At 37.7% G+C, this 26,978-nt stretch overlaps 2 protein-coding genes across 2 annotated transcripts; one reads left to right on the top strand and one right to left on the bottom strand.

Annotated features, from left to right (window-relative positions):
- Positions 1-643: 643 nt before the first annotated feature.
- On the bottom strand, positions 644-16,233 carry rnasel3 (ribonuclease like 3). The gene is made up of 3 exons (XM_057349109.1): positions 15,615-16,233; positions 2,631-2,987; positions 644-1,195 (listed from the first exon to the last, which is right to left on the bottom strand). The coding sequence occupies exons 2-3, from the start codon at positions 2,814-2,816 to the stop codon at positions 770-772; spliced, it is 612 nt and encodes a 203-aa protein (XP_057205092.1). The 5' UTR covers positions 2,817-2,987; positions 15,615-16,233; the 3' UTR covers positions 644-769.
- Positions 16,234-23,418: 7,185 nt separating this feature from the next.
- LOC130563750 (structural maintenance of chromosomes protein 5-like) lies at positions 23,419-25,771 on the top strand. Its single transcript, XM_057349508.1, has 7 exons — positions 23,419-23,588; positions 24,329-24,389; positions 24,677-24,727; positions 24,801-24,845; positions 24,924-24,988; positions 25,089-25,233; positions 25,396-25,771. The coding sequence occupies exons 3-7, from the start codon at positions 24,719-24,721 to the stop codon at positions 25,684-25,686; spliced, it is 555 nt and encodes a 184-aa protein (XP_057205491.1). The 5' UTR covers positions 23,419-23,588; positions 24,329-24,389; positions 24,677-24,718; the 3' UTR covers positions 25,687-25,771.
- The last annotated feature ends 1,207 nt before the right edge of the window (positions 25,772-26,978 follow it).

The following is a 26,978-nucleotide window of genomic DNA, read 5'->3' as shown; positions in this document are numbered from 1 at the left end:
CTCCCGAACACAAACAGGAAGTTGAGTTATATATAATTTCGTTACAAAATAAAAGACGCGATTTGGATTTGACTGAGCATTGAGTTTCATTTCTACAGTATATTGTATATATGGAGTGTTTGTATACATAAAATTAAGAATATAAACTTTCAGTAGAAATAAACTCGTCAGGAACAGAAAAAGGGAAAATTTGATCGCGTTGGTGTCTTAAAGCTACAGAATGTCTAATTGTATCAACTTAAAAGTCGATCAAATATCAAGCAAAGACCCCAAGAAAATAAGGCTTTTTTGACCGGACGTTTACATTTTTGTATATAGAAAATGTAGAGCTGTGCGAAAAAAGTGCCATCTTCAAAATTCATTTCGTAGGTATAACTAAATAGGTAGGTAGCCAAAATGCAAGTAGTCGTCTACTGAATTGCAGAAATTCGCATTTACAGTACAGTCACCATACAATATAACGGTGGTGAGACTGTTTTATAGTCATAGAGTTGACAGGAGGTTACAGTATTTTAGGTACTTTCGTTTCCTTTTACTTTTCCTGTCTGTATTTGTATTGGTAAGCACACACGGAGATGCAGAAATAATGTATTATACAAAATTTATTCATTTATTACAATTATTTACAAAACCGTTTGAAACATTTGAGGTCTGTCACAACAAAATATTGCATTTCTTTTTTTATATATTATATACTTTATTATTCATATTTTTATTTAGATTTTAAAGTCATGTTTAATTTATTGTGATGCTGTATTCAGCCTGAAATCTATACAATTATGCCTTCATCATAATGTGTTGGCCAGCCCTGTTCACACCCCACAACAATTTTACGAGTAGATTTATTACCTCTGTACAAACATTTTGGGTGTCTAGCCCCACTCTTTAATGTACAGGTTACCACAGCAAAAGGTTGGTTGCTCATATATAGGTCCTTGTTTTTATTATATATGGTTCCACCACCAGTACAAACTGCTCTAACTGTGTCTTTATTTGCAAGTATGAAGGTGTTAACTTCTTTGCAGCCGTTGTCAGTGTTGGGTTGTGTGATGTGTCTTTTGCTCAGTGGTGGACAGTAACGAAGTAAATTTACCTGAGTACTGTACTTAAGTACACTTTTTGAGTATCTATACTTTACTTGAGTATTATTTTTTCTGAGTACTTGTACTTTAACTTCACTACATTTGAAAGACAAATATCATACTTTTTACTCCACTACATTTATAAAAAGGTCCAAAGTAGAAAATGGTTTCTATGCAGCGGGTTTTCCGGTGTGCATCATTTATCTTGCTTGCGATCTTCCAGGACCTTTTAATGTTGCCAAGTAGTTCAGTTTTTGTAAGCTCGCGGTTTTCCGGCAAGCTTTGAAAGGCCATTTAGCAACTAAAAAAAAACGCAAATCTGGCAACTCTGGGATCTTCCCCGCTAAACTAATGTAAACGACGGCGCAGCTACACCGTTGATAGCGCTCTAAAAAGGCAAATAGAACAATAAAAAACGAAAAGGGCACATGTTAAAGTGTGGTGTAATCATCTGTGGGTTACGATCAGTCAAAGATCATAGAAACATTGTCATGAAAATGATCGGCATAACGGCTAAACGGTAAATAAGCATCACGTACACCTTGAGCTACGCCTGCGTTTTAACTTCTGCTCTGCTGCTGTATCATTTAAAGCGATTTGGAAAATGAATGATGTTTTTACTGAATTAACTATAGTTGAAGTATTCCTGTTGAAATAAAAACAATAGAACCCTGCCCAAAATACAACAGAAAATGTAATGGATTTAATGGGAATAATGGGAATTGTAATATGGATACTTGTTGTCTACTTGTAGGCTATGTGATGGATTCTATTGGTGGGATGGTACCCAAACACACTACAAAGAGGAATTTAATTTAAAAATCTCATTCTACTTCAAAAATTCATTGTTTTTTCAGCAGGGATGGTATTTGCAGTAAAACCACAGTATCCACAAATTTACGATTTTCTATATATAGGAACCATACTACAATTAATAATCTTTAGTAAAACCACAGCAACTAAAAACACCATAGTTTCATTATACTAGCTATAGTTCATGTTTGTAGTTAAATTATGGTAATACAAATGGTAATAAATCCAACAAACTCATGGCTTCTACACTTTACTATTTACAAGAACCTTACTACTTACTGGTAAATTGCTGCTAAAACTGGTTAAGGGAATATACAAAATAAATTAACACTGCTCATTAATACATATAGGTCTAGGGGGCTAATGAGGATAATTAGGCTAAATGATCATACAGGATTACATCTAACCTCAACATATATGTGCTAAACATATAAAGCTCTTAAAGGAGTTGCTCACTGCAAAATTTGCCCCCATTGACTTTCCATAGTAGGAATAAAAATCAATGGGGGCAAATGTTGAAGTGAACTACTCCTTTAATACAACTGATACTGTGAGCTGCTCAGTGTATTCAGTAGGTTGCTTCAGAGGCATAAGGTATACAACAATAAAACAATGTACAACTGACATAAAGGAAATTTACTTTTAATACTTGAGTACTTTTAAAAGCACGTACTTCTGTACTTTTACTCAAGTAAGAATCTGTCTTTACAACTTTCACTTGTAGTGGAGTAATATTTGACCAGTAGTATCTGTACTTTCACTCAAGTAAGGAAGTTGTGTACTTCGTCCACCACTGCGTTTTGCTGATCTGTTGCCATACACATGCTGCCTGAGAAATTTCTCATAATGTTGCCTTACATCTGTGGATAATAAAGCACACAAGACCAGCAGAAGAATCACAGCACACTGATGCATCTTCATGACCTGGTGAACAGTGCAGTAAAACAATTCCTACCGACAATTAAATAATTAGAGTAGATTTTGTGTGACTAATAAACAAAATACTGTATTAGGAAATAGTGTGACAACATACCTGGCTCTTCCAGATAATCAAATATTTTGTTCAAACAGCTGTCTTGTTATGTCTCTAGCCTGTAAAAATAAATAAAAAGAATATACATAAAACACCCAGAAAAACACTAAAACCTGCTTTAAACAATCATTTTGCAGCAATAATACTAACCACCTTCAGTTAAGATCTTACTGTTGTCTGTGTCAGTAATACAGAGTTTTTATACTAGACCTTTGTTACAGTGCACATGTTGTCAGGAGTCTCGTGGGGAAGAACCCAGATGCAGGCAGGCAGTGAAGGGGTTAACCTGTTAACTGGCACCGTCCCGTACACGGGACAGCTGATTTACTTCAAGATTTGGCATGTGAATTCTTAACTTATTGTGACAAACCTTATATCGTTGGAAAGGTCTAAGTCTCTAGAATACATATTTCATCACCATTTTATAGAATAATGTATGTAGGAAGAGCAATTGATTAATAAATTACGAGAGTGTGCATAAAAAATATATATATCGTGCTTACTGTCACTGTCCCGCCAGCGGGACACCTTCAATTTAGTCAATATTTTGCAAGTAAACTCTTATCTTGTCATGACAAACTATATATCTTTCGAAAGGTCGAAGACTCTAAAATATATATTTCATCACTGTTTTATAGAATAATTTATGTACGAAGAGTAATTCCTTCATAATTGACAAGAGTGTACATCAAAAAAATTATATTCAGGAGGCCTACTTCTATATTTTGGATGTGAATTCTTATCTTATCATGACAAACATTATTTCTTTGGAATGGTCTGAGACTCCAGAATACATATTTCATCACTGTTTCATAGAATCATTTATGTAGAAAGAGTAATTCATTCATAAATGACAAAAGTGTGCATCAAAAAATGAATATCCAGAAGGCCAACTTCAATATTTTGCATGTAAATTATTATCTTATAATGACAAACATTATATCTTTGGAAAGGTCTAAGACTCTAGAATACATATTTCATGAATGTGTTTTAGAATTATTTATGTACGAAGAGTTATTTGTCCATAAATTACGAGTGTGCATCAAAAAAAAATTATATTGTGCTTACTGCCACTGTCCTGCCAGCGGGACCCCTACATTTACTTCAAAATTTTGCATGTAAATTCTTATCTTATCATGACAAACATTATATCTTTGGAAAGGTCTAAGACTCTAGAATACATATTTCATCAGTGTTTTACAAAATCAATTATGTAGGAAGAGTAATTCATTCATAAATAAGAATTGATTCATAAATTAGTGTGCATCAAAAATATAGTTTCATATATATATTAGTATATAATATGTTTTTTCGTTTTCATTTTGTTCACAAGTCCCTGTCCATTTGTATTTTTTCATTGTGTCTGTTTATTGAAAAATATAAAAAGTGAAATATATATATATATATATTTTTTTTTTTGTGACGTCAAACCAAGCATTGGCAAACCTAGGTGGCCCCCTAGTGGATTTTAGTGGTAGAGCAGCAAAAAATCCCACAAAATGGTCAATTTTTATTATAACAAGATCAAACTTGACACAACGCTTGGTGAGACTTGGGACTATAACATATCTCATTTTTAGGCTGATACAAAAAATTGATGTATTTTTTTATAAAAGAAAAACATAACATTTTTATGTATTCTCATAGCAACAAACTTAAAACTAAAATACCTTTTTTTTAGTGATTTTTCTTTAGAAATAAAATCTGCAATTTGTTTTCTTTCAAATGAGACCAACCTTAGGTTATTCGTAGGTCTGTACTCCAAAAACATCATGAGTTACAAGCATTTTTGTTGCAACACTGCATTTTCGTGTGTAGGCTCAAAAAGGGCGGTGCCACTTCTTTATCCTGCTTAGAAACATGCATCTGTCTCCTCCGCCACAGACCATTTTTTATGGAGCGATTTTAGTCTCATTAATTATTCACACATGCGTAAACAGTTTCACATGAATAAAACCTAATTTACGTGCACAAAGTATAAATATACATTTACAGTATACATTACATTTAAAAGCAATTCACGTGCGTAAAACAAAACTAGTTTCTCATAAAGTACGTTTCGCAAACATACGGCTCGATGTTGAAAAACCGAAAAAATGAAAAACCACCTCAAGCGAGAATAAAAACTTGTTTGCGAATTAAGGGTTTTTAATTCGAAGTTTGGCGTTTCCATCACTCGTTTCTGATGTGAAACTTCAAAATACGAATAAATCCAGAGTGATGGAAACCCACTTAATGTCAACAGACATGCTTTAGGCCCTATTAACGGGTTTTTCATTCGATTTGCGTGATCTCATTGCGAAATGGTTACAAAATCTAAATGCTAAAAAACTTTGTTTTGAAAACCATAAACTTATTTTTAAACTCACATTTTTGTACAGCATATTACTGAAAAAGGCTGTATTCAGGCTATGTTGCAAATATACTGGCTCATTTTAACTTCGCAGCATTCCGTTATATTTTTTTCATTAAGGCTGTGTAAATTTGCACTGAACAAGCCTGAACAATTTGCTTATATTTGTTTTCATAGGACATTTTATATTTTGCTTAATCTCGTTGGGCTATAGCCTACCTTGCGTTCTTGTGCCTCCTCGTTGTTCTGCATTTACCAATAAAAAATATAAATAAATAAGTTTGTTTTAAAATTGACGTATTTGTCATTTGCAAAAGGCAACAACATATGCTACAGAATAATAACCAAAAAAAGAGAGATTATTTAGGCCTATTCGGCACTAAATAAATTAGCCACCTAAAAACACCGCAAGGAAGTATCTTTCACCGTCATCAACCCTATTTTCACGACAAAAAAATGCACATAACATTACATTGCAGTATATTACGTCACGTGTCTTTACGGGACCTTCACGGGATGTGTGTGAACGCCAGGGCCGGCTCCAGGCATGGGCAGGGCTGAGCCCACCTAAATGTCTGTCTTGCCCACCCAATGAGAATATAAAAACAACACCAAAATTTTAGTATTTTCTATTGGTTGAAAGCAACGCCACTCTTCACTCACAGAGCGGCTTTAGTTTGTAACAGAGATGCTGGTGGAAGCAAAGTAATGTGCAAAGGAATTTTAGGCGCACTGCACGCTTGCTTTGAGTTTATCATAAACAGCCTGTAAAATTAATTGTGCAGTAAAATCACATTCATTTATTATAACGGGAGTTTTGCGGTCTTATTTTGTGAAGGAGAAGTAGACGCGTCACGCAAGCGGTAACATTAACAAACAGCTATTATTTGCTTGCAATATAGGCTAGATTTTAACCTACCGGCCGTCAGGAATGACTGAAAGATCCATCTTTAAATAAACCTGTCTCCCTCCATCTCAAACACCCCAATTCATGCTGAAGGTGGTAGCGAAACACTATGCAATCGAGATTAGTTTAGGCGCGCTGCGCGCTCACGGACCTCATAAACAACAGCAGATATGATGTAAAGTTCACTGTGCAGTCAGTGTAATCAGATTCATTCATTAAAACGGGAGTTTTTTGCGAAATGAAACAGAAGTCAGAGATCGTTCAGTGATGAGGAATGTTCTTAGCTTTCTTTATAGGCTTCTATTAATGTCCAGTTTTATTAATGCGTAAAACATCAACAAAATCTAACGCACACAATTACCATATAAAGGGCAATAATCAACAATAATTATTTTTGTTTTAATCTTGCAGTCTTTTGTAATGAATGTCTGTTTTATATATTTATAACATCATAAATCATTTAAATGCTGCATGTATTGAAGTCATATATTGCAGTGTTTGTTGAAAGTCACCCAACAGCAATATGAAAGACTGAGAGCATGATAATATACTCATTTAAAAAAGCAGGGTTATTTCATAAAACATATTTTTAACTTATTCTAAGACATGTACAAACATTAGTTTTGTGTTGTTTAAAACTAAATATGAACTTGTTTTGTTTTTTTGCGATGTTTCAGTTTTAAAACGCAGATCATCTTTTCTGTTGTTTTGACCCGTTTTCAGCAGTTCTTTTTCGGCAAATAAAAACATTTTTATATGAAATTTGAGGTGAAATGTTGTCAGACGTTCACAGAAATAATTAAAAACGATCATTTCACCAAAACACATTCTTATCTTATCAGAAAAAATGATTTTTTAAAAAATGGTTTCTTAATTTTTTCTGGTTGGGGTATATGCCCCAGGATACCTGCTAGCCCACCCTTCTGCACCTGGCAGGAACCAGGCCTGGTGAACGCACGCACAGATTCCATAAAATCACTGGCAGTGTGAATGAACAAAATCTAACGATCCTGGGACAAATTCCTGGAAACATTTTCCGTGTATTTTCCAGGATCTCTGTGTGAAAAGGGCTGTATATGTCGCAAAATCTGTATATGTCGCAAAAAAATATGTCGCAAAATCTAGGGGCGAGGCGTCTACACCCTGAATTTATAGGGGCGTGATATGTAAATTACGACCGATTTCAGCCGCCGCATTTATCAAGGTACAATCATTCGTACGATGAGATTGGCAGCATACGAATGTTTGATGAATCACACGTAAACCCTGTCATAAAACGATTTCTGCGCACGGATCTGCGGTCGTTTCTACGTTAGATTGATAAATGAGGCCCACTGTGTTTAATAAATAAGACAAAACAATGTGTTAAAATGAACACGTCCATTTTATTATTTGCAAGTCAAATGGACATTTATCTTTAAACTCAAAACACACAAGGTTTAATGCTGGTGGTAGAGAAAGTTTATTGAGGGTCTTAGCACAAGCAATGTTCCATACCTTTTCTCCCTCTTTTGATTTTGTAAATTTACTTGAATTTACCCTGAAATAAAGCTCAGGTGTTGAAAATGTGCTTTAACAAACTGTCATACTGCCTGAATCTTGTTGCTAACATAAATCACTGAAGCACAAGATAAGCACACATGTAACAAAACCCAAATTAATGTACAATTTGTTGTACAAAAAGGTAAAAATCAGAGAAATTCATTGTCATTTTTGCTTAAATTTTATTATAGTGATAATTGCGAAGACATTTGTAATACTGGAATAACCCAGTGTAAAAGAATGAAAGAACATGAACAATCAAATAACAAAAGGAAGTGAAGGTGCCTGAGGCAAGTTTTAGCATTTACATTTAGCCGACACGTTCAAAATGTACTGGTAAGCCATCTTGACATCGTAATGTAATATACACGTTTGTATCACTTTGACCATAGTAGGAATTAGTGAGACGGCCCCATATACATGTGACAACATTATAATTATTACTTTGACTTCTAACCAATCCATAACGGAACTGGTTACAAAACGTGCCAATATTGTTATTAGTATTTGTTATGAATGTGTTTACAGATTTGCGTATAGTTTCATACTGGTTGACTCTTGTTCTCATCACTTCTTCACACATGTCCGTTGTCATTTGACGATACACATGCTTCGATTTGAAGTTCCTATAGAGCTCTTTTACTTGATTTGAAACAGCATCAGTGGATAATGAGGCACACAAGACCATCAAAAGAATCACAGCACACTGATGCATCTCCATGACCTGGTGAACAATGCATACATTAAGGCAATATACGGTCTTTTGACAAAATGACACAAAATACAGAGCAAAGAATAATGATAATAACACACCTCAAATTTTTAGGTTCCAAAAGTTGTCTTTTGTCTGTAGGCTGTAAAACAATGAAATCATGGTAATTACAAACTCCATATAAACACTATAAAAACTGTGTTACTTGTTAGTCAGTAACATTGGAGTGTTTTATAATAAACCTGAAATGACATTTAAACATAACAACTTTATTTCATAATTTTTTATTGTTATAAGTTTATTAGTTTCACAAATATTTAAAAAGAAAAGTATATTAATATTTCATTCACAACATATACAAGAGAGAAAAATGCTTGAACTAACATATGAGAAAATGCTAGATCACAGCATTTTCTATCTAGACAGCAGTACTTTGCAGTTAAGGATGCAAATGGACAATTTTTTTATGATAACAGCAAAACCACTGAACCACCTTGCATGTTAAATCTATTGGCTATTGCATTTTTCAGCTTCACACAACAGAACAATGTGTGTATGCAAGAGTTATGGGAAATTTAAACGCACAAGGAATTACAGAACATATTAACCATGAAACAAAACTCTATAGACACAGACGATTAAGCTGTTTGCTTTATAAGAGTGAGTGCACAGGTCTTTCAAAGCTTTATAGATTACAGATAGACCACATCTATCCATGTAAGCAATGTAAGATACAGAATTTTTATTAAAGCTAGTGAACTATAACTCACATGTTGCAGGGTATCTGTAGCCTGGAAACCTGTGGCCTGAATCTTCAAGTGTATCTGTCTCTGTCATCTCAGGCTATAAATCCTTGAGCTTGTGTACATTTGACATTGAACAGCCAATCGGGTAAAACATGACGAGCCAGAGGAACTTGTGGTAAGAAGTTCCTCAAGAGATGATAAAACAAAAACAGCAGGTGATGTCTTCATTCCTGATCATTTCACAACATCTGACAAAATGTATTGCTGTTGTATGATTAGCACATTTCATGGCAAGAAAATAAGTAATGATCATAAAAATAAAGAAAATCTGTAACTAATGAGTTGCATACATAACCATAAACAGTATGACACAATAACAAAATAATTGGAAATAAATAATAAAGAGCAGTTTTGTGCTTGCCCTGGGTGAATTACTGTAAATGGAGCAGAAGTTTGTCTTTTAGTGACAAGGTGGCCAGTCTCATGATAAAGTTAGTGGTGGTGGGGGCAATTAGTTTACACCAAACTTGGTAGTCTCTATTTCTGTAAAGGAGTCAAAATATTAAAAATAAGGACTAATTCCAACACAGATAAACTACATTTGTTGTCAGAAAAGAGAAGACTTTAAGACTATGTCGACGGCTCAAGAAATATTCAGAGATTCAGGCCTTATGGAGGACACTGCCTGATGTTCTGCACCTACATTTCTGGCATGGGCTCAAGTGGAAAATTATTTTTTAAATTATTTTGGTGTTTTTGGGACAACAACAATGATCTTCACACTAAACTGAAAAAGGCAGTTGGTGCTAATTTGTTATTTTACAGGACAAAAACCTGCAAAAATAATTCAAACACACTGCAAAAAATGATTGACAAAATACAAAAATACAGCAGCTTAACTAATTATTATTAATATTATTATTTTTGCTATAATTACACTTACTGTACCACGCACTCGCACACACACACACTAAGGGTGACAAGAACTTTGTTTCACATTTGAGGGAGGGCGGTTTAGATCTATCAGCATACACAACATATAAAATGCATAGTTATTAGATGAGGAGTCTGACATCAAACTTATCAAGTTATTGTTTAAGGCAGGACACTTTGTACTGTTCAACTTTGAGATGTTGCTCTATTTTGCTTTCATGTCTTCTTTTGATCTAATGGAAAGGAAATTTCCAAAATACACATTAAGTTGTTTGTTTTAAGCCATTTTAAGATTTCTTCTAAGTTATCCAAAACAAGCGGCATATACTGTATATCTGCATATGTACACATAACATTCAAGGGAAAAGACTCTTGATGTAAGCCATATTAACTAATAACTGGTGGTATGCTTTAGTTATTTTGTTTATCATATTCATCTGAATTGCCTGACAAATGTATGCAAGTTAGCACATTTTAATTACTTAATGCCTGGTTTACATATCAATGAGGCGATTCTGATGACGTTGTTAATTTGACTGTATTCAGCTGTCGTTTCTCCATCAAGTTAGCATATATGCCAATGATATTCTGCCTTAGCGAAACATTATCTTATTCATTAGCTCATAAGTGATGGATGTTAGCAAAAAAATATTTGCAGTTTGTGTTTTGGATAATTAGGTGTGAATTCGAAAGCACATGTAGCTAGTCTGTTCATCACCACTCACCTCCACACCAAGACAAACGCTACTGGAAAGGAGGGAGGTCTTCATTTCTGCGGCTCTCTGCCTGATGTGCCGAACATGCTACACACACAGCTGTGCTGCGCGTGTGCGCTATGTGCGGCTGCGCGCCTGCGTGGAGACGCGGATGGGAGAAAGGCATCGGAACTTTCAACATTTCCCGACCTGACCTGACATTTTCTAATTGTTTGACAGGGAAAGTCGTGCGCAAACAGAAACACATACGCGCGCACATACATATATACATTTAAAAAATCCCAGAAAAAGGGCACTTTCTCTCGAGGAAAAAAAGGGCCTGGGCTCAAGCCCCCAAATCCCCCCCCCGCACGTGCCTGGTGATTGATTAGAAGTGTTGAGTCACATCTGAGTTGACTATGTTTGAGTAATGGGCAAAATAAATTTTCAGACATAGTATATACAGTATATATATATAGAGCGAGAGAGAGATAGTGAGATCTAGCACAAACTGGATCCATGAGCATTTTTGCGATAGTCATAGTTCTCTATCTTAGTTGTGAAAGCTGGAGTTGCAATTTGCTTGCGGCTCATTTCTCTAGACGCCAAATCATGTTGGACATTTCTAAAACAAAGTTGCGCTTATAAAAAAATGTTATCACTGTAACATGCCGCAATCTTCTCAAACTCTTCTAAACTCTAGGGTCATGATTATTATTAGTCATCAACTATGTTTTGGTTATATTGTTTTATGTGCAAGGCTAGTTGAAGCAGGCTACATTAATCACTTTTCCTACGGTCGGTGAATATAGGCTAAACTGCAGACAGAGAATTAGGAGAAAATAAATACATGTTTGAAATAAATGAATAAAATGATACGACGGGATTTTAAATAACACACTTTTAGTCAATGATTGGGAGACTTGGATACTTTATTGAATATATTATGATCATACGTAATAAATCATAATTCATGATGATGTACCCATCTTAGTTAATGTTTTAAGATGTTCTTACATGAAGTCATGAATGGAAGACTTTGAACTCAGGTTACTTCCTGATAATTCATGAGGTATTAATGCTTCAAGTAATGTTTAGTCCATGCATGAATGTATGCCTGAATTCATGATCATTCATGTACACATACCATAAAGTGTTACCAAAAAATGAAATTCACCTCGCATCATCTCTATGCCAATCATGCCAAAAACTATACAAAACAGTCTTTGTTAGACAAAAGTCATGTTGGGTATCGTTGAGCAAATGCAATTGCTCAGCATGTTTTGTGAAATGACCACATCACTGATATTATCAATGTCTATCAATGTATCAGCAGGTTTATACACTCCGTTTGTAATAACTTAAAAATAAATAAATAAATCATGGTTGTTATTCCATTTCATTTATTCCATAAATAGTTTCACAGATATGTGCATTAAATAGTGTTAAAATGAAGGTACAGTCATGAGCTATTTGAGCAGGTTTTTGATCTGGCAGTGTGGTGACCCAGCATGGATTTTATTGACAGACATCTGATCAATTGGATTTGACCTATGAAGCTAATGAGACCCCTTTTAAACACAAGTAAAATACCATCTGGGGAAGAGAAGATTAGCATAAACTCTTTAGTCTCTGCCAGTCTGTAAAAAACACCTCCAGGGCCAGCCAATTATGTTTAAGAGAAATGGTTGGGACATGAGATCTTATCTTTTTTCTTTTTGTTGGGCAACTCAGGACAAACCAAAGTAGCACCAAATGAACTCGATGTTAAACCGCTCCGTTATTTAAGGTGGATATCACCTCGGTTAAATAAAGAGTATATCAGCATCTTCAGCATCTTTCTTTAGCATCTTTTCTTTCTTTTTTGCCAGACAGTACCGTGTAGAGAGATAGGAAATGACAGGGGCGGACTGGCCATCTAAAGTATACGGACTGCGTCTGAAGAATATTTATGCATCTTAAATGACAGCTTTTCAATGGATCCCAACCTGCCAAAACACAGATGAGAAGAACCTGATTTCAATTTGACACCATTCTCTGCAACACAATGTGGACCATCATTACATTATAAAGCACCAGTCAGATAAATCTGATTATATTATGTTTGAAAGCCAGGCATGTAGTACCAGTTACAAAAATACAGTTGTGCACAGAAATGACTCGATTTAGGCAACAGACTGACCTCGTCCTCTAATCCTCCAACTTGGAGTATGATGAAAACTGACTGAAATTTTTATAAACTGGCTATTGCTCAATGATTTGAACAGCTTTTCTTAGATAAAAGGATATAATCAGGCCTCTGATGAACCTTCTGAAAAACAAACCTTGCTCCAAATGTAATGGCACACACTGATGACAGACACGATGACAAACATAAGTAGTGGTAATCCAGTTTATGGTGACAAGTAGTGCAACAATGAACATCCACGGGTACAGACTTAACAGGGTATACATCCAATAGACCACAAACAGATCACCATCCAATAGACCACAAACAGATCACCATCCAATAGACCACAAACAGATCACCATCCAATAGACCACAAACAGATCAACATCCAATAGACCACAAACAGATCAACATCCAATAGACCACAAACAGATCAACATCCAATAGACCACAAACAGATCAACATCCAATAGACCACAAACAGATCAACATCCAATAGACCACAAACAGATCAACATCCAATAGACCACAAACAGATCAACATCCAAAAGACCACAAACAGATCAACATCCAATAGACCACAAACAGATCAACATCCAATAGACCACAAACAGATCAACATCCAATAGACCACAAACAGATCAACATCCACAGATCACAAACAGATCAACATCCACAGATAAGTCAGCGCTAAGGGGTAACATAGACTATGTAACAACTTTACAATTAGACCTGACCCTGAACAAAACAAAACACAAGGAATATAAAGGGTCCAGGGAATGCAGATCAGGTGTGGGTGCAATCATGAGTCTCAGGTGCGGGTGTAATCAAAGATGGTGACGAACTAGTGCAAAGGATTATGGGGAGTGTAGTCAGTGACTGTTAAAGGTGTGGTGAATAAGAGTCCATGGAGTGAAAACACGAGGAAAGCTGGCAGGGGAACACAAGGGGGCAGACAGGACCGTTACACCAAACACACAGTAAACTGAACACAGCCTGAGAAAAGGTCACCTCACAACATCAATAACCACATGGGCAATATCTACTTTATGTAAGAGAATATAATAACATCTTTAAAGTTTAATGAATGAGCTGAAATGTTGTCAGTATCTATCTACCTCGGGCATCCTTAGAATTTGGATCTTTGTTCTTCATCTGTGTTTGTACTTTTAAACATGTACAGAAAAATAAATTAGCCTTGTAGAAAATTAGGTTTTTACTTTATGTTTGATATTACACATTTAAGAGGCTATAGACTTTTTTTAGAAAGTCTAATTTTGTGGTTGTTAACTTGATTTTCGTTTGGTTTGGTTGTTTGTTGATTGTGTAACAATGAGGTTGGAGAGCTGGATCCAAATGCAATAAATATATATTTAATAACACCAAAGAACACAGGTACAAAACTCAAAGAGACAACAAAAGAACATCCATACAATGCAATAATACCAGACCACTAACCGGAGAAACACAGGGGTATAAATACACAAACTAATTTCTGTCATGACAACTCTTGGAGGGTTTGGCATGGTAGTGTACATGACATATAAATGTATTTGGTCTTGGCGGAATAGATCTGCTACGCTGCTGCTGCGGAGAAGGAGCAGGTACGGAGACTTGCTACTGCCAATACATCCACAGCATGCTGCTGTGTGCATATAAGGAATGCTGCTGCTGCACATATAACATGAATAAACCCCCATCAAAGCAGGATATACAGAATGAACAATGCAAGCCAAAGAACAGGAACACCTCCCAACAGATCTATCGCCAAGACATGTGTACTGCTGCTGCCCCGAAGGGCTATAAGAACCGCATGTATTACTATCTATGTTTGCCTTGGGTACCTCTCCGACCGGCTTAATGCTAATGACCTATGGCTATGTGTGCCTCGGCTACCACGCCGACCGGCTTAACACTAGTGGCCTATGACTATGTGTGCCTTGGGTTCCTCTCAGACCGGCTTAACACTAGTAGCTTATAACTATGTGAGCCTTGGCTACCAGCAACTGGCTTAACGCTGATGCCTATGACTATGTGAGCCTTGGCTACCGGCCGGCTTAATTCTAGTAGACGCGCAAAGTGCAATGTTAATTAACAAAGATACATTGCAGTCCAAAAGATGAGACCCCAGCATCTACCGTAGCAAATTATCAAGATTTTGTAAGATAAGGTCATACTTATTGTCGAGCCATCAAAATCAAATGAAGCACATGCTTCTGCCGTTGCGCACATTCACTAATTGAGGTGGCCAACTGTGGACAGGATTCAGGTAAAAGAATCAGTGATTGAAAAAGAGATTCTTCACGAAGATGCATTTATAGACATCTTGGTTGACATCTGCACCACTTATTCTTGGCAATGATATCTGTATTACAATAAAGAGTATAATTACAACCATATGTACGGAGAACCATTTTCACACTGACATTATACACAAATATATACAAATAAACATCAGACAATCAATCTGCATCATTACAGAAATAGCACCTAATCAAATGCAAATAGGCATGGTGTAGTTGGCAATAACAAGTTATAAATGTAAACGCGTGTAACACAGCACGAGCTAATGCCATTTGGCGTATTCTCTCGTGGCGAATTACAGCCGCTACGGCGCTCAACACTCACCATGGGAAACCACAAAGATCGGCGGACATCTATGCGTACTAGATAACAAAAATATGCACAGATTTAGTTACAGGAAGACATGAAGCATAATACGGAGCATAGACAAGATGCAGAGATGAGCATTCACCAAATTGTCTTCCTGTGTAACACTTAAATCAGTCCGTGTGGACAACAACTTTGGTTCCTAGGACAGGCTGTACACCAGTAAAAATACAAACGACCGAGAAGTTTATTTAATTAGCCTGTTTTCCTATAGGTTACTTCGGTAATGGAGCGATAGCTCTAGCTGCATGTTGCTCGAGCTGTACAAACGCAGATGTGTAAATGCTACTGCCAATAGCTTAATGTTAGCTCAAGCATACAATGCGAGACTGCTAATATAAAACTTATTTGATTGTTACATGGTTAATCATTTTAAAATAAATTAGGCCGACCACACATTATGCACAGTGAGTAAGCAAGGAGTAAAATATCATTCACTTATCTTCAGTCTGGATACTTTCTGAAATGCGTGCGCTGCTACGACAAACACTAACCAATATTTAAATGTAGAGCAGCAAGCTCATTGGCTGCTGATATGGAGGGAACCAATCAGCTTCACCGTGTATTAATTATTATGTCAGACTGGTTTAGACTTTAGGACTGCGCCATCTAGAGTTTCATGCCAGAACTTACTCTGTCATGAGGACACACATGGGAGACAATCAACTAGCCAATGAACAAAAGAGACGGACGTCTCGCAGAGACGGCCCTGGGCCGTGGTGCAGAGGCGGCTAGGTCCAAGAAATCCTGTGTGTGATCCTCAAGGGAGCGGCAACCCTGGCGTAGCATAAGTAAGCAGGCTCCTGGGGGTACAAGATCTGCTGGATCCATTGTTGGTCTGGTATTCTGTAACAATGAGGCTGGATCCAAATGCAGTAAATATATATTTAATAAAACCAAAGAACACAGATACGAAACTCGAAGAGACAACAAAAGAACATCCATACAATGCAATAACACCAGACCACTAACAAGAGAAACACAGGGGTATAAATATACAAACTAATGAGGGTAACAAGACACACATGGGAGACAATCAACTGGGAGCCAATGAACAAAAAGAACTACAAAGAACTCCAACATAACACAGGAAACAGGAATCAGAATCAGAATCAGAAGAGCTTTATTGCCAAGTGTGCTTGCACACACAAGGAATTTTCTTTGGTGTTGGAAGCTTCTAGTACAGACATTCAACACAATGACAATACAATATAATACGATTTACAGTCTAAAAGATTCTAAATTGTGCATATATAAAATAAAGACTATTTTACAGAAAATGGGGGATAATAACATATAAGAGACATTGTACAGGGTAGTATATAGTAGAATAAACATATTAACAGATTGTATGTACACTTGTGCAAATGGATAATTTAGTAAGTAGAGGTAGTGTTATATACATGTATACATAAGATGTAGATATAATAAGGCACTATAGTGCACACTATAGGAGTAGTGGAAGTGGAATATTGCTCTTAAGGAGCAGTTATCTGTTTAGGAGGGAGATTGCCTGGGGGAAGAAGCTGCTTCTGTGTCTGGAAGTCCTGGTGTTTGGTGCTCTAAAGCGCCGGCCAGAGGGCAGCAGATCAAAGAGTTTGTGTGCTGGGTGTGTGGAGTCAATGATGATTTTTCTTGCCCTGTTTTTCACTCTGGAATCGTACAGGTCCTGAAGTGTGGGCAGAGGAGCACCAATAATTTTCTCAGCACTACGAACTGTCCGTTGTAGTCTTCGTAGGTCTGATTTGGTGGCCGAGCCATACCAAACAGTAATTGAAGTGCACAGAACAGATTCGATGACCACTGAGTAGAACTGGGTCAGTAGCTCCTGTGGTAGGTTGAACTTCCTCAATTGACGGAGGAAGTATAACCTCTGCTGGGCCTTCTTTACAATGGAGTCTATGTGGGACTCCCACTTCAGGTCCTGAGAGATGGTGGAGCCCAGGAACCTGAATGACTCCACAGTATCCACAGTGCTGTCCAGGATGGTGAGGGGAGGAAGTGATGGAGGGTTCCTTCTGAAATCCACTATCATCTCCACTGTCTTGAATGCATTCAGCTCTAGGTTGTTTTGACTACACCAGGCAGCCAGCTGAGCAACCTCCTTTCTGTAGGCAGATTCATCACCATCTTGAATAAGGCCAATGACTGTGGTGTCATCTGCAAACTTCAGGAGTTTGACAGAAGGGTCTGTAGAGGTGCATTCGTTTGTGTAGAGTGAATATAGCAGTGGAGAAAGAACACATCCTTGAGGAGCTCCGGTGCTGATGGTACATGTGCTGGATTTAAATTTTCCCAACCTCACTAGCTGCTGCCTGTTCGACAGGAAGTTAATAATCCACTGACAGGTAGAGGTTGGCACAGAGAGCTGGGTAAGCTTGGGCAGGAGGAGGTCTGGGATTATGGTGTTGAAGGCCGAGCTGAAGTCTACAAACAGGATCCTGACGTAAGTCCCTGGTCTGTCTAGGTGTTGTAGGATGTAATGCAGTCCCATGTTTACTGCATCGTCCACAGACCTGTTTGCTCGGTAAGCAAACTGGAGGGGATCAAGAAGTGGTCTGGTGATGTCCTTCAGGTGGGCCAGTACAAGTCTCTCAAATGACTTCATGACCACAGATGTTAAAGCAACAGGCCTGTAGTCATTAAGTCCAGATATTTTGGGTTTCTTCTGTACAGGGATGATGGTGGAGCGTTTGAAGCATGAAGGGACTTCACACTGCTCCAAAGATCTGTTAAAAATATTAGTGAAGATGGGCGACAGCTGCTCCGCACAGACTTTCAGGCAGGAGGGTGAGACATTGTCTGGGCCTGGTGCTTTTCTGATCTTTTGTTTGCGGAAAAGCTGGCAAACATCCTCTTCGCAGATCTTAAGTGCAGGTTGAATGTCAAGAGGAGGTGTTAATGGTATAGCAGAGATAGGGTCAGGGCGGGTGTGAAGGGTGAGACTCTGCATTTCAAAACGACAATAGAAGTCGTTCAGGTCGTCAGCCAGTCGTTGATTACCCATAGACTGAGGGGATGATGGCTTGTAGTTGGTAATGTCTTTCAGGCCTTTCCACACTGATGCAGGGTCGTTGGCTGAAAACTGGTTCTTCAGCTTTTCAGAGTAGCTTCTCTTAGCTGCTCTTATCTCCTTTGTCAGTGTGTTTTTGGCCTGATTATACAAGACTTTGTCCCCACTTCTGTAAGCATCTTCTTTGGCCTGACGAAGCTGTCTCAGTTTCATTGTAAACCATGGTTTGTCATTGTTGTATGTTAAGCGAGTCCTGGTGGGAATACACATGTCCTCACAGAAGCTGATGTAGGATGTCACTGTGTCAGTTAACTCATCCAGATCAGTGGCTGCAGCTTCAAAGACACTCCAATCCGTGCAGTCGAAACAGGCTTGTAAGGCCCGCTCTGTTTCGCTGCTCCATCTCTTTGCTGTTCTTGCTACAGGCTTGGCAGATTTAAGCTTCTGTCTGTAGGTCGGAAGAAGATGAACCAGGCAATGATCAGAGAGACCCAGAGCTGCTCTGGGAACAGAGTGGTATGCATCCCGTATTGTGGTGTAACAGTGATCCAGAATGTTGCTGTCTCTGGTGGGGCATGTGATATGCTGCCTGTATTTTGGCAGCTCACGGGAGAGGTTTGCTCTGTTAAAGTCCCCAATAATAATAATAAGAGAATCCGGGTGTTGCTGCTCCGTGTCAGTGATGTAATCCGCCAGCTGTTGCAGCGCCGCGCTCGCACAAGCATGTGGAGGAATGTAAACATTCACGAGAATAAATGAGGAAAACTCGCGTGGCGAATAAAAAGGTTTGCAGTTGATAGAGAACGCTTCTAAGTACGAAAAGCACATCTTCTTCAGTGTTGTTATATCTCTGCACCAACCTTCGTTTATATAAAAACATAATCCACCACCACGTGTCTTCCCTGTTGACTCGGCAATGCGATCCGCTCTGAACAGCTGAAAACCCGGCAGATGTAACGCGCTGTCCGGTATGGTGTCATTGAGCCATGTTTCTGTGAAACACAGCGCAGCGGAGTTGGAAAAATCTTTGTTTGTCCTGGTGAGTAAGAGTATTTCGTCCGTTTTGTTGGTAAGGGAGCGGACATTCGCCAGGTGTATACTCGGCAGCGGGGTCCTAAATCCGCGTCGTCGGAGTCTGACGAGCGCACCCGCTCGCTTTCCCCGCTTGCGTCTTTTAGAGCGTTTGTACAGAGCTGCCGCTCCTCCGAGTAAAATGTCCAGTAAGACGTCTGAATTTTCAAAATTAGGGAAAAGATTGATAGAAGGGCATTGCTTAATGTTAAGCAATTCGTCCCTGGTAAAAGTGATTAAAGAAGAGTAGCTTAAAACAGGAAAAACAAACAAAAAAGACATAAGTACTAGAGCACTCCAAACCGAGGCAGCCATCCGCGGCGCCATCTTGAATAGGTGAACTAAGGAATACAAACTAAAAGTCCACAACAACCAGGTGAAACAAGAGACAGATACGTGACAGATTGGAACAAAGCTCAAAAAATCATCCTGAGAAAGAGAAATACATTTCTCTCTCTGATGTGAAAATTTCAATCCAAAGTGTAAGTGCTAATAGATTATTCTATTACTGCATGTCTGCATCTGACAATACATGTAATGTTAAAGGGATACTTCACCCAAAAATTTAAATTCTGTCATTATTTACTCACCTTCGAGTTGTTCCAAATCTGTATAAATTTCGTTGTTCTGATGAACACAGAGAAAGATATTTGGAAGAATGCTTATAACCAAACAGATCTTGCCCCCCGGGCAGCGATGTCTGAGTCCGAGATCAGTTCCATTTGATAAAAATGAAAGAAAACTATGAAAAATGTCAGCTGTGGAATTCTGCTCTGGTGGGTTCAATGGGTTCAGATGATACTCAAAATTCCCCACGAGAAAAGGAATAAAGCGCAAGATAAAAACAAATTCTTCTACATACTTAGAAACAAATATATAGTATAATGCAATGTAAGTCGCTTTGGATAAAAGCGTCTGCCAAATTCATAAATGTAAATGTATTCCTTTCTGTGATCAACCCTTCAGTAATGTAGATCTTTGTGTTAACACAAACAAAAGTCCGTTTATGGAAGTCGTGCCACTCGGCGGCCATGTTTGCAACGTGCCTCCAGGCAGTAAGTATGTAATTCATGTAAGACGTGAATGAGGAATACTGATATTTCTACAATCGCAGACTAAAATTCTAACTAAGCGATATATTTAGGAACAGCGTTTAAAACGTACATGAACTGTACCATAACATTTGTTTAATAAGCTTAAATTACCTTTTTCAACGTTGCTTTGGTTACTGCGCATGCACACAGGCTGACAAGCAGCTCAAGAGAACCCGCCCCAGAGAATCGTCATTTTGTTTTTGCTGAAAGGTGGGACTTCCTTTGCCGGAGTGGCCATATTGAGCGTTGCATTCCATCCCCATTCATTGTAATAGCAGTGGCGCATCTTGTTAAAATTTACTATCTTTGCACAAACTCAGCTCTTTAAAAGCAACAGCACCTTTGCATAAAAGGCAAACAAATCAATTTAGTCTGACTCTGAATATCAGTGAATAAGTGATTAAGGGGAATGAATGTAGGACTCCTCTTTAGATATACACATACGCATATGGACATGCCCTTATGAAACTCTGGATTTACAGATGTAGGCCCTACTGTGTGTTGCGACCTCAGTCTATTGCTGTATTATTTATAATAGGACACACTAAGTGGGCTATAGACTTTTCTCATGTATCATGAACATTTTTGAGACACACGAGCCTCAGATGTGGATGAAGTTTAAAACGATTGATCAACAACAAATCATATAAAACTTAAACGTTTGTAAGGCCTCAGAGCTTCCTTTAAATTCTAATTGTTTAGTAAAAAAAAAACTTTGCCCTATCAACAAAGGGACACAAGCTCGGTCCCAGCTCGGATGAGGTATATGCTGTTATTGTGTGAGTATTTGTTCATTCAGGAACAGTATTCTTAGGAGACTAAAGCTCTTGCGGTGTGTTCTGAGATGTACACATCAATAAATAATGCTTTGCAATGTTTGCAAAAGCTCTATTTAGTTCTTGCTACTGCTACTGTGTATACAAGCTCACTAAAGACTATTTAAGGTAGAAATGTTAGTGGATTGCAGTATCACTAACAAAAGATCCTTTAACCAGAGCCATAATACCACAATGTACTTGCCAATATTGTGTCAAGCTCGGAACGGTCCAGTTGTCAATGTGATGATTATGGTTTGCACCACCAGTTTGGGTTCCTTTCCACTGTAGCCTCGGGCTTGTCTAGGGTTGCTGACATGTACTATTAAAGGGAAAGTTCACCCAAAAATGAAAATTCATCAGTTCTGTCATCACAGACTGATCTCATTGTTTATACGTAGGTATTTGTATGCAAAGTTTACAAGCACAAAACGTACATTTTTGTACGTTTTTGTTGATGCAGAAACGTTGAATTTGGATGTATTACAACGTAAAAATTACTACGTTTTTTGGCAAAAAAAATTAAAAAATATTTACAAAGCTTGTATCTCATCAAGACATTTGTATCCGTGCGTTTCAACAATTGTATCGATAAACATTTTACATTTGTAGACCCCTTAACCTACCCCCAAACACAAACCCTAAACCTACCCATTTTATAGCGAAGATAAAAATATATAAAATCTAATAGCTCGAAATATGCAGGAAAATTACAATTTTAGTACCAACATAGCATTAAAAATATATTTTATAGTCGCAAATCCCAACTCCTACCTCTAAACCTAACCATAAATTTCTTAAAAATATGTACAGTATAAAGAAAAACATTACAGACAGATAAGTGCAATCACAAAAATGTATTTATTTCAAAAATACCAAAAGAAGTCCAAATTACGATGCGTTGCAGTCGCAGTCCTCTCTGGTGGAATACAACAGTTTTGTGCGAGAAACAGAGCAGAATTTAAGTTGTTAATCGCTGAAAATATCCAGAATGTTATCCTGATCCACTCCATGAAAGCGCGCACTTCTACAAACACACCTCGGCAAACAAACACGGCATGTCGCAATCTGTGATAGTGATGGGTCGTTCTTGAACGATTCGTTCATTTTGAACGAATCTTTAATGTGACTCGGGAAGAACGAGTAGTCTCGGGGCGTGATTCGTCCAGTCGCGCATGCGCATTGCACAACATTCTATGGGTCCTGTGACAAAAGAACGAACGACTCTTTCCGACTCAGACTGCATTGGTAAAGCGTACGGGGCTGTACGTGATGAACGAACGACTCGAACCCGAAGACTCGAGAGGTGAACTAATTAATTCTCTTTCCGGCTCTGATTGCATTGGTTTAGCTTACGAAGCTGTCACGTCGTGAACGAATGAGTCAAACCCGAGGACTTGTCAGATAACAGGTGTGGTGAGCTAATCATAGACTAAAGAACCGGGTAAACAATGAATTAATCTTTTCTGTTTCTTATAGCATTATAGTTTTGTATTGTTTGTAATGTGATCAACGTTTGCATAAGTAGTAGATGTGTTAGGAAAGTAACATGTAACATTTTAATTATATTTTGCTAAAATGAACGAAATGAACGATATGACTCGAAAAAAGATTCGTTCATTTTGCTGAATGAGACTCAAAGGTCCGAGTCAGTAAAATGATCCGAACTTCCCATCACTAATCTGTGAGTTTCCTGCCGTAAAACATGTCGTAAAGCTACGTGACGGCGCCGGCGGCAACTTTTGTATTTGCGCCTGTGGCCACCCGATCCGTCCCGGAAACACGATTTGTTCCGCGCATGCGCGAAACTGACGTCACTCCCTGTTATCGGCGACGTTTTACGACAGTCTTCTCGACCTGGGACCAGCTCGGAATCTGGCAGGGGTGCATTTCTCGGCATTACACCTGTTCCGGGCGTCTTCGAATTTTATCATCAAAGGTAATTAAATTGCGTTAAGCGATTTTATAATTAAAAGGAGAACTGACAATCTGTTACAACCTGGGTCATGTGCTTAATTTACAAAGTTATGTTTAAAATATCGAGCTACATTAACTGTACTTGTTAAATTCCCGTATAGAATAAGAAAACGATAGAACCCTTCACAGAGATGCTAATGGTTTACATTAAAATACTACTATGAACCATTAGCTTTTACCATTAAAACCATTACAAATTTCTTTCTTTGTAGTGTGATTTGTGCATTATTTTATATATTAATTATAAAATCAATTTATATATAAAATTGGTTAAATTTATGTGATGTTTTTATTGACCTTTATGGAGTTTAATTTTAGTCAGATATCAGATAATATGATATTTCTTTTAACTGCAACTTTTTCATGCTTTTTTTCTTCTTCAAACAGGCGACAGACTCTTCTACACCGGCCCAATTAAACAGTACATGCGGCTAGTTGTCCTGTCCGAGGAAGACAACCTGATGGTTTTGGAGATAAGACTTACAGAACCATATTTAGGTTTAGACTTAAGATAATTTACTGGCCTTGTTCCAGGCATGTTATTTGGTTACAGTTTCCAAAAGGAGCCTCGTTCTCAGGCTTCAAGTTTGTATAGAGCCTCGTTCACAGGCTTCAAGTTCATCAAAGAGCCTAGTTCTCAGGCTGCACACCTGATAATTTAATTGCACGTTATGTAATTTTGTGTTCTCTTTGGAATCCCAGACACATTGCAAGCTTCATTGACCCAGGATCCTGGACTGAAAAAACAGGAAGAGACCTTGAGGTATGTTTTAAATGATGGAATTGTGTCAAGCAAATGTATGTATATAACTAAACATGTTTATTCGACTGTGCTCTGGAATACTTGATTCTGATTGGCCAGTTGCAACATTCCAAGGTTTGATATTCCCAGATAACAAGCACACAAAACTAATAACACATGGTAACCCAGTCTTTATCACACTGTCAGGCTTTATTCTGCGATAACAACCTGCTGCCTGTACATCATCCCTTACCTAAAAATTGCAGTTGTTTTTTAAACTAACTGTGGATGCACTTTTCCTTTTCCAGTTTTTTCCTCAACAGTCCAGTGGGGATTCTTGTGGTGTCTACATGCTGATGGTAAGAATGTTTAATTTATCAAAGCTGTTAGATAATAAAACCAAAGTCTTACAGTGTTATTTGTGTTTCACAGTATGCTCTCAGCATCTGCACATCATGTCCCTTAACATTCACAGAGGTAAGCTGGATTTTCACACAAGTATGTCATTGAACTACTGGTATGTGTGCATTTTTTTTGTGTGTTTGTGTGTTTTAGGAGGAGGTGCCATTGATTCGCCAGTGGTGGTGCATTAACCTCATGGAAAGATTTTGCCTAGAAGGGTATGATAGATTCTACAGATATAATTTCAGTATCTTGGCTGTATTAAGTTAGCTAAAGCTATTACATAGAGTTCATATACATTTACATATATTTTCAAAGGCATGGACAGAGGTTTGCATACTGGACCGAAGAAGCATCCCAACTCCTTCAGGGGATCGTTGAGCCTGTGTTTAGGGTGTCGAAATTCACCACCACCAAACTGTCACCCAGCAGAAGAGTTGTGGATGACAAGGACATTGATAAGGTTAATGATTATACAGTAGTGGTTATACATGAAGCATTTGCATGATTGCTGAATAAATAGTATAACTGTTGTGCCATTTTACTATGTAAGGAATAAATGACTATAGGCCATTTAATTAGTCAACCAATTAGAATGAAGCATAAACTTCATTTACTTCAATAGGTGCAGCAGCCAACCATTGTCCGATACCTAAATACAGCGTGGTACTGGGTACAGAATCACAGACACTTATTCCGTGGGGAGGTGACAGAGCCTGCCTTTTTGCAGATGAACAGGGGTGATCAACAAAATGCCATCAAGAACCTCTTGGGGGGTCAATTCTCTGAGGCGAAGGATGCCTTTTTGTTTATCTTTCATTACCAAGAAGACATGGAAACATTTTTGTCGTACTGTGTTGATGACCAAGGCCTAAAGGTCAATGCTATGTTCTACAAAGAGAAATGTAGTGTGTGAGTGTGTGTGCGCGTGTGTGAGTGAGTGAGTGTGCGTGAGAGAGAGTGTGCGCGTGTGTGTGTGTGTGCGTGTGTGTGAGTGAGAGTGTGCAAGTGAGTGAGTGAGCGAGCGTGTGAGGAATGGAACAAATGTATAAATAAATTGAAAGAATATATATATAACTGTATTCTGTGTGTTTCTTAAATGCAGTTAAATATCTAGAACAGTTATGTAGAACCTATCTTTAGAAAATGAATAGAAAGAAAACACATCTGTATGAACATCCGTATTTTCCAAATTGTGTCTAGCAAATTTAAACAATTCAGTTTAATTTGACCATTTATTTAATTCAATGAAGTTAATTTGTGCCACATATTAACCAAATTTTAACCGAAATGGATCGGGTAGTTATTTTTTATGACCACCTTAAAACAAACATGCATTATAATTCAGCAACAATTTAACAAGCCAGGAAATATCTCAAAGCATTGTAAGAAACAAATTAAGAAAAAAGAAACTTATACAGATATAATAAATACATTTATTAATAAATGTAATAAAATATATATATATTAAACTCCGAGTGTAAAACAACAGCAGTAACGGTATAGCCTACATACCCGAAACCCGTAAAGTGTTTCGATTTATTTCAGACAGGAAGTGACGTCAGTTTCGCGCATGCGCGGAACAAATCGTGTTTCCGGGACGGATCGGGTAGCCACAGCGCCTTAGCGCCGGTGTTGCAGCTAACGTTGGCTGCTGCTCAGGATGGAGATGAAGATCGCCAAATAATAGCTTGGATTTGGCTCTGTTCCTCGCAGTCGAATGGATTTTGAATAAAATTGATTCCTTTTGTAATTATTTTGTGTTTTGGTGTATTTCATGGTTCTACTGTCAGTCACAGCATGTTGGAAAAATGCCTTTGTGTCCCATGGCAAACAAAACAAATATTACATGATAAGTAATGGTTAAACGATTGCAGAAATGTTATTAATTTTAAAGTTTAAAGTCTTGTTTCTTCTAAACGAGTTGGCTGCAGAAATCACACAGAACCGAAACAATTTAATAATAAGTAAACGAGTAAACCTTAATAAATGCAATTGAAAACATAATGTCATTGATGTGACAAATAAATAAAATAAATGTTGATGCCGCGATTACGATATTAAAGATTCATTTGTAAGTCTGCAAAATTGTTCATATGTAAATAATCTCTGCTCAAGCACCACCAATGTGCAGCATCCACATGGATGATGCGATGGCAGCCATATTGCGCCAGAACGCCCACCACACACCAGCTTATTGGTGGAGAG

This window comes from Triplophysa rosa, linkage group LG13 (assembly GCF_024868665.1).
Source record: "Triplophysa rosa linkage group LG13, Trosa_1v2, whole genome shotgun sequence".
Lineage (NCBI taxonomy): Eukaryota > Metazoa > Chordata > Actinopteri > Cypriniformes > Nemacheilidae > Triplophysa > Triplophysa rosa.
This window is presented reverse-complemented; position numbering and strand designations above follow the sequence as displayed.

Bases quoted from the DNA above. Each gene is read 5' to 3' on its own strand.
- rnasel3 (XM_057349109.1), bottom strand. From the start codon at position 2,816: ATGAAGATGCATCAGTGTGCTGTGATTCTTCTGCTGGTCTTGTGTGCT. The intron at 1,196-2,630 runs ATATTACTCCAC...AAAGTATGATAT, and splicing joins GTACAGATACTACTGGTCAA to TTGTCTTTCAAATGTAGTGA.
- LOC130563750 (XM_057349508.1), top strand. The intron at 24,989-25,088 runs GTATGATAGATT...ATATTTTCAAAG, and splicing joins GAAAGATTTTGCCTAGAAGG to GCATGGACAGAGGTTTGCAT. The intron at 25,234-25,395 runs GTTAATGATTAT...TTACTTCAATAG, and splicing joins ATGACAAGGACATTGATAAG to GTGCAGCAGCCAACCATTGT.